The sequence below is a fragment of the Phyllostomus hastatus genome, unplaced genomic scaffold (assembly GCF_019186645.2).
Source record: "Phyllostomus hastatus isolate PE091 unplaced genomic scaffold, TTU_PhHast_1.1 phas_scaffold_1674, whole genome shotgun sequence".
NCBI classification, from domain to species: domain Eukaryota; kingdom Metazoa; phylum Chordata; class Mammalia; order Chiroptera; family Phyllostomidae; genus Phyllostomus; species Phyllostomus hastatus.
The window spans coordinates 23,510,325-23,519,097 of NW_025334011.1; the positions used below are offsets into that span (position 1 = coordinate 23,510,325).

Sequence of the window (8,773 nt, forward strand, 5' to 3'; positions counted from 1 at the left end):
AAGGATATACTAACTGAAATTTTTAAAAAAACACAATTTACAGGGAAACAACAGTAGAGTGGATGAAGCTGAGAATCAAATCAATGATTTGGAACATAAGGAAGCCAAAGACAACCAACTAGAACAACAAGAAGAAAAAACAATCCAAAAAAATGAGGGCAGTATAAGCAGCCTCTGGGATAACTTCAAGAAGTCCAACATTCACACCATAGAGGTACCAGAAGGAGAAGAGAAAGAACAAGAAACTGGAAGTCTATTTGAAAAAATAATGAAAGAAAATTCCCCTAATTTGGTGAAGGAAATAGACATGCAAGTCCAGGAAGCACAGAGAGTCCCAAACAAGATGGAGGCAAAGAGGACCACTATGAGATATATTATAATTAAAATGCCACAGCTTAAAGTTAAAGAAAGAATGTTTTTAAAAGATTTTATTTATTTTTTAGAGAGAGGGGAAGAGAGGGAGAAAAACATCAATGTGTGGTAGCCTTACATGTGCCCTTCACTGGGGACCTGTCCTGCAACCCAGTCATGTGCCCTGACCAGGAACCGAACCAGTGACCCTTTGGTTTGCAGGCCAGCACTCAATCCACTGAGCCACAATTTTAAGAGCAGCAAAGGAAAAGCAGTCGGTTACCTACAGGGGAGTTCCCATAAGACTGTCAGCTGATTTCTCAAAAGAAACTTTGCAGGCTAGAAGGGACTGGCAAGAAATATTCAAAGTCACAAAACACAAGGGACCTACAGCCAAGATTGTTCTGTCCAGCAAAGCTATCATTTAGAATCAAAGGGCAGATAAAGAGCTTCCCAGACAAGAAAAAACTAAAGGAGCTCATCCTTACCAAAACATTATTATATGAAATGTTAAAGGGATTTATTTAAGAAAAGGGAGATCAAAATTATGAATAATAAAATGGCAATAAACATATACCTGTCAACATTTGAATCTAAAAATCAAAATAAGCAAACAAGAAGAACAGAGACAGGATCATGGATACAGAGAGCATTTTGATGGTTGCCCAACAGGAGGGGTTGTGAGAGAATGGGTGAAGAGGTGAGGGGATTAAGAAGTACAAATAGATAGTTATAGAATAGCCATGGGATGTAAAGTATAGTATAGGAATTTGAGTAAAGAACTTATATGCATGACTGATGGACATGAACAATGGTGTAGGCATTGCTTGGGGAGTGGGTAGGTTTGGGTGAATGCGGGCCAAGGGAGAAAAATTGGGACAACTGTAGTAGCATAATCGATAAAATATAACTTTAAAAAGGTCCCCTCAAAATATGGATCAAAGACCTTTTAAATACAAGAACCAGGAACTAAAATGTAAAGAACAAAAACTCTTAAAAGAATACATAGAGCTCTGGCTGGTGTGGCTCAGTGGACTGAGTACTCATCAAAGAGTTGCCAGTTGATTCCCAGTCAGGGCACATGCCTGGGTTGCAGGCCAGGTCCCCAGCATGGGGTGCTCGATGTTTGATGGGGTGCTCGATGTTTGATGGGGTGCACACATTGATGTTTCTCTCCCTCTCTTTCTCCCTCCCTTCTCCTCTCTATAAATAAATAAGTATAATCTTTAAAAAAAGAATACATAAAGAAAAACTTCTCAAGATTATATTTGGCAATTATTTCTTGAATATGACACTAAGAGCACAAGCAGGAAAAGAAAAAATGGGTAAACTGAACTTCATCAAAATTATACATTTTTGTACATCAAAGGACACTATCAGCAGAGAGAAAAGGCAACCCACAGAACAGAAGAAAATATTTGCAAATCATATATCTGACAAAGGATTAACATCCAGACTATATAAAGAACTCCTATAATTCAACAACAAGAATTTTTTAAAAATTAAAAAGTGGGCAAAGGACTTGAATAGACATTTTTACAAAGAACATAACAAATGGGCAGTGATTTTTGCGCTTTATAGATGCTCAATATACCTACTCATTAGGAAAATGCATAGCAAAACCACAGTGAGATAGCACTTCATATCCATTAGGATGGCTACTATCAAAACAAAAACTCCAGAAAGCAATACGTTATGGCATGGATGTGGAGAAATTGCAGTCTTGAACATCACTCTAGGAAATATAATTGTATAACCACTGTAGAAAATATATCAATTCCTAAAAAAATTAAACATAGAATTCTTATGATCCAGCAATTTCACTTCTGGTACATACTCAAAAGAATTGAAACCAGGGTCTTGAAGATATTTGTACACACATATTGATAACAGCGTCATTCCCAATAGTCAAAAAGGAGAAATGACCAAAGTGTTCATCATTAGATGAATGTGTTAACAAAGTGTGGTATATACATTCAATGGAGTATTACTCAGCCTTAAAGAGGAAGAACATTCTGATACCTTTCTTCCTTTCTTTATTCCTTCCTTCCTTCCTTCCTTCCTTCCTTCCTTCCTTCCTTCCTTCCTTCCTTCTTTCTAACTATAGATCCAGGAAATTTTTTAATTCAAAAATTCAAAACACCTAGAAATGGTAAGTAGCATCACAAAGCAAAGATAACTCATTAGGAATTTAGTCAAATATTTTGCATGCTACTAAGTCAAAGAAGTAAGCCATATAGTTGAGGATGGCTCTCAGGTACTTTCTTCCTGTAATAGACATGCAACTCTCTGGACCAGAAGCAGTCAGCCATGAGATCATGTCAAGTCACCTCACACAGCATAACCCACCCTCCACGTACCAGGCCTGCTACTTAATTGCCTCTCCTTGAAATTAATTGTGAAGCTTGACACTGGGCAAGATCTCCAATTTACATGATTCTGATTTGACAATCTGATTCTTTGTGTTATATCAGATTGTAGATTAAAATTTTTTTAACATTTTTTTATTTTTCAAATACAATACTATATTACTTTCAGGTGTACACTCCAGTGAGTAAACATTATAAGCCTTACTAAGTGACGGCTGCAGCCTCTGAGGCTCAGTCCAGGCCACCTTCTGGTTTGGGGAATGTCCTGGCTACCACTTCTCTGTCTAGCAGCAAAACCAGCCTGGTACAAAAGGCAATGCAGTTGTCTACTTCAAGTTGGGCCCTGTTTCCTTTCTTCTTGTAAAACTGACTTTTAGTTAAAATACCGAGGAATGGTTTCCTAAACCACAATTACTTTCTCTTCCTGTGTCAGGCTGACTACTCTGTTGGAGCAAGAACAAGATAAAAACTTACAGCTGCTATGGAAAGACTTTCTGAAACTACCAAACTACTCTGAAGCTGCTTAGTGTGGGAACTGTACCTTTCTTACACTGCCAACTCTGTTAAAGGGCAGGGAGAGAGGAGAAAAACAGCACCATTCAACTAGGAAGGGTACAGTGTTGGGTATTGTGTAAAACTATAAAAGAATTTTAAAAAACCCTTTTTCTCCATATACAGGGTCCAGCACCAATAATGCCCCCCTTTTTTATTACAAAGTCTTTTATTACAAAATCATAAACCTATAATTCTGTAACATAACAATATCACACTCAAGCACACCATATGACACATTAGGTGAAATGTTTGAATTGCTGTCCATCTCATGTGAGACATTCACGTACCCTACCAACCACACTCAGGCAGACCTTCTGCTGGATCCTGTATTTCAGCCTCTCCTGTCTTCCCAGGGCTGAGAGGAGAGCCTCTTTCATGGGCTCTTCTGGTGCCCAGTGCTGACCCATAAGCCTTCTCTTACTGCATGGACACTGCCTTTTTACCCGACTGTGTCTCCCACCAGAATGTGAGAACCTTCAGGGACTGTGTCTTAATCACCTTTGTTTCCCCAAGGTTAGTGCTGTCCTGGCACACACTGAGAACACAGTAACTCCAGGCTGAAAGAAACGAGCAGCATGCTTTTGTATTTCATCGGCTCTGTGGCCCCACCAGTTATAAGACACTTCAGTTGCAACACCACTAAGAAAGAAAAAATTATGATCAGAAGATGGAAGACATATTCCAAATTTAGGGTTACCATTACCTTGATTTCAAGCTGGACCTGGGAAGAGATGACCATAAAAAGGTTGAAGACTAATCAGTATCACTTTATAAATACGAGGTACATGTAACTACACACACAGAAACCTTTCCTTTTTACTTAGTTCACTTGGCTTCTCTACCTTGAGCTTTTCCTCTAAGACCAGATGTTTCAAATTGAAACGAATCACACTCCTATCTGAACCCCACTAACTCAAGACAGATAGAAGGATTCATTTGTCCCCATTTCTTAGCTATGGTTACTTCCTGAGGCTGAATGACAGAGAGAGAGAGAGAGAGAGAGAGAGAGCGAGAGAGAGAGAGAGAGAGAGAGAGTTCTTTGTTGTCTCTACCAAGGCAGCTTAAATGATGAGGATCAGGGCTCCCAAAAGGGAAATATTTTTGCTGCTGGGCAAGACTATAATAAAAGAAGCTCATTTATCATCTAATGCAAGGAAACATGTCACAACAAAATTGCTAGGTAATGAAAAATCTGGGCATTTCTCTGGCACTTTTAATCAAAAGATCTCAAAGCAATCCCACACTGTCATTAACAAAGCCTTGTCACCAGCAAAAGGCAAAATGGAAAGTGTCCCTTTCCATATTGTTATACACCATGAAACCAAGATAGAAATAGTTAAGAAAATTAATAAAAATCAAATAATAATTATTATTATACACATAGATACCTTTATATATAAATATACACATACACACACAAATAGAATTTGATTGCATACAAAGTGAGATCATGTATGAATATTTGATTGAAAATTATCAAACACCCCACAAATAATAATGAGCTGTAGAAGCATGGTGTAATTCCAAGGCCATACTTTGGAATCAAACAAAACTGGGCTCCAAGCCCTGGCTGGTGTAGCTCAGTGGATTGAGCACGGGCTGCGAACCAAACTGTCGCAGGTTCGATTCCCAGTCAGGGTACATGCCTGGGTTGCAGGCCATGACCCCCAGCAATCACACAACCACACATTGATGTTTCTCTCTCTCTCTCCTTCTCCCTCCATTCCCTCTCTAAAAATAAATAAATAAAATCTTAAAAAAACAAAACAAAACAAAACCTGGGCTCCAGTCCTGGCCCTACCACTTCCTTCCTCTGTGACCTTGAGCAAGTGTCTTAGCCTCTCTAAGTGTCAATGTATTCATCTGTAAAATGGGAATTATAAGAATATGTACCTCATATTCTCATATGTGACTTATATTCTTCTTGTGACAGGGGTTCAGTGGGATGCTCTATGTAAAGCCCTTAGAAGAATGACTAGCAAACAGCAAGTGCTCTATAAATTTTAGCTCATTGCATTTGAACTAGGTTAGGTGCCCATTTACCACGTCCACAGGACCTGTTCTTCCTGTAAGACCAGGCACTTAATCATCACTACCAGTGTGGTCTATCCAGTCTGGACCCCAGAGTCAGCTGCCACATTTGCTACCCCTTCTTTGTCTCTCCTACCTTACCTTCCTACTATTCCTTTTATAACTGTCGTCAGGCTGGGATTATTTCAACGGCCTCTCAGCTCTGGTCTCCCCAACTCTAATCCCCCCTACACAGCTCTACCTTTTTATCTTCTGAGAACGAAATCCCAAGCATGATGTTTCTCTGTTCAAAATTCTCAGGTGTTGCCATTGTCAAATAAATTACTTTTTCACCACAGCACTCAAGACTGTTCACTTTTGGTCTTAATCTACCTTTCCCACTCTCTCTCCAATTCAGCCAATCTGGTGTACTATTGCCACATCACATTCCCCTACATCCATGATTTTGTTCATAGTTTCCTTTTATTGAAATGCCATGCTCTTCATCTCTGCCTCTGAAAACCCTAACCTTCTTTCTAGATCAATCTCAAATTCCACCTTCTTAAAATGTACCTTTCCAGACCCTCCAGCCTCCTTTGAAGCATCTGCTGTGTGTCTCTCTTTGGGACACTTACATTTAGCCTTGCATTACAGATGTTTCTATCATGAGGCCTATCTAACCGCTGTCATCTATCCATGCCTTTGCTCATAGCAAGTAGATAATAAATATGGATATTACCTCACTGTGTCTAATTGATTATATTTGAATACACATTATTTACCTTGAGGCCCTGTATCACATATGCTCCTAACATAGAAAGATAAAATCAAATCAAACCTCTGACGATGCTGATGTACTTAGCAATATAGGGTAGGTCCTGGGTTGCTGGAATGTTTACCCAACAAAGCCTTCAGTTTATTAAAACAAGTACATCATTAGTTCATTTAACATGCAAGAAATACAAACTTTGCTTTGACGTCCACTCAGCTAACTACAGTACTCCTAAAAATATTTTAATATTAAACTGAAAATTAAACAAATGTTTTAGGTTTTGTTTGTTGTTTGGGATATTGATTTAGTGGTGCTAGAAAAAAATATTACAGTTCTTGCTGTAAAAGAGGGCTTGGTGAAATTCTTGGTTCCTTTAATCATTTTATATAAGCTTATAGAATGTCAAGAGAAACTATTTTTTAAATTATGTTTTAATCCTGTCTTCACCACTTGGCAGTTTTCACTCATTGGTAATGAGGCTTCTTGGAGTCAAGTCAGTAAGTCAAACAAAAATGATTTGTTAAACTACATGGAAGAAAATGATTTTTTAAATCAAAATATTTTTGTAATGGGTCCTCAAAGACTACTCAGTTTTGTAAGTCTGGTCCTAAGCTATTTGCCAGGAATATGACCAAAAAATGTTTAAGGGGCATTTGGTATTTGGAAAACACTATTCAAGAAACCCTGTCTCTATTCTGCCTCCCCAAATTGAAATTACCAAAAAACTTTGAAATGATTGTTCAGCTCAATTTAAACAGAATATTCAACAATTAAAATTCAGCAATGCCAAAAAAAGAAAAGAGATGAATAACTCACAATTGCAGCTTTATAAGAGCAGCAGCACCATACTTTCCAAATAACATCCTTCTCCTGCCTTTAGGTCTCAGAAAACAATCACAGAAACATCCATATTATAAATAGCTGCATCCATCAGTTCCTTTTTTGTTGCTCTGCATATAGTGCTCATCATTTCCAAAGTTTCCAAGATTGCTTTAATATCACATGATTCATTTTAAGTAAAGGCCATTTGTTAAATCCTATAATCTGAACTTTCATAGTGTGGATTTTCATATAAATAAACTCACAGACCAATTTTTTAAAAAAAGCTTTCCCCCAATATATTACTCCTAATCTTTTATTGAGATACTGTTGGCTCAGAAGCACTATGGGCAGTTACTTAAACGTCAATATTGGTCATTGCTAAGGTCCCAGTGCTTATTGTCATTGCCTCCCTCCACATCTCTGAGAACTTTATGAGGCTTTACACACTTCCTCTCACTGTTTTCCTCAATGTCTTTTATACCTATAGTGTTAAAAAAGTTTGTTTCCTGAAGGCATTCACTACATGATCAGAACTCCTCTCTAACACCATTCCTTCTGTAATAGCATCGGGAATACTCACCATTGGCATTTCAATAATTGATGGTCTGGGGATAGAAGTCTGAAAAGTAACTGTTTCACAGGCCACTTCACCACCTAGGGACCCAGGCACACCCTCAGAACTCTCAGCAGACTGGACAGCACTGTGGTTACTTGAATTCCGATTTGCACTGCCGTTTCTCTCTGAATGGGTACCGGAATCTCGCCTTTTCTCTGGAGTTCCTTCTTCCCCTCTTGGGTGACTTGGGTGTCCGTCTGCTTTAGCCATGGGCTGATCATAGATGGTGGAATGAGTATCAGGCACGTTGGGCTGATCAAAGGGAGCATTCTCTCTCGTATTCCCAAAACAGGTCAGCAGAGCTGAACATGGAAATGGATGCATCCTTCTAGATGGAGCTTTCAGTCTTTTGGTGAGCCTTGCTTTCCACGTGGACATGACCTGTAGTGAAACATGGCAAAGTTCATGTTTTGGAAAGAAAAATTTCCAGGTGCTCAAGTTGCCTCCAGTTTCCTTATCGTAAATAACTATTTCCTTGCCTGAAGGAAAGGAGAAGGACTATCTAGGAGAAGGACTATCTAGCAGTTGACACTAAATAGAAGATTAGAAGATGGCAAAGCCACCCTCACTCTCACTCAGCGGCTAATCCCCTCTCAGAGGCATTCATCCAGGGAGATTTCACGGCTAAAGAAAGCTGTCTGTGAGGTATGTGGTTGGCTTGGGTTACAGTCCCCAGGCAGGGCAACCGCTTCAATGTAAGACAGTGCCAAGTCAATAGACAGTTGCTTCAGGTTACCTTGGAGGCATAAAGATAATGTAGCCTGATAGTATCCGCCATAATAGCGTCAGCCTGTGTATCAATAACCTCATAACAGCCGCATAACCTTCTTCAGTTACTCCCTTCAAATATTTATTCCCCCAAACAAAACAAACACCACCCAGATATCTATCACAAATGAAGACCCCAAGGGGGTCCTCGACCTTGGCAGCTGTTTCATTACTAAAATGCGAGGTAGACTTGAACCTTTCATCTGGAGAGATCCAAGTTTGGGTTTGATGTCACAAGGACTTTTCTGACTCTCTCCAGAATCTTTGCCTCAAACAAACTTCCTGGCTTTATTAACTTGCCTTTTTACTATCATGCTGAGTCCTTGATTAATTTTCAACAACACCAAAAAATAAAAAAACAAAAAAGTGAGCCATTATGAACGATTAACACAGGCATTACATGTGAATGTCTATTCTGTCCATTTACTTTATATATTACTTAATTTCAGAAAACAAACTCCTCTTGAACATAGGTCTTCTACTTTTCAACACACTAATATGTGAATGGTG

General features: G+C 38.8%; 1 protein-coding gene across 1 annotated transcript in view; it reads right to left on the reverse strand.

Annotated features, from left to right (window-relative positions):
- The window catches only part of FAM107B (family with sequence similarity 107 member B), a 200,758-nt gene extending 192,885 nt beyond the window's left edge, over positions 1-7,873 (reverse strand). Inside the window, exon 1 of the mRNA XM_045858006.1 lies at positions 7,460-7,873. Coding sequence (XP_045713962.1) covers positions 7,460-7,873 — 414 coding nt within the window. The remainder of the gene's footprint in view (positions 1-7,459) is intronic.
- Between the last annotated feature and the right edge of the window lie 900 nt (positions 7,874-8,773).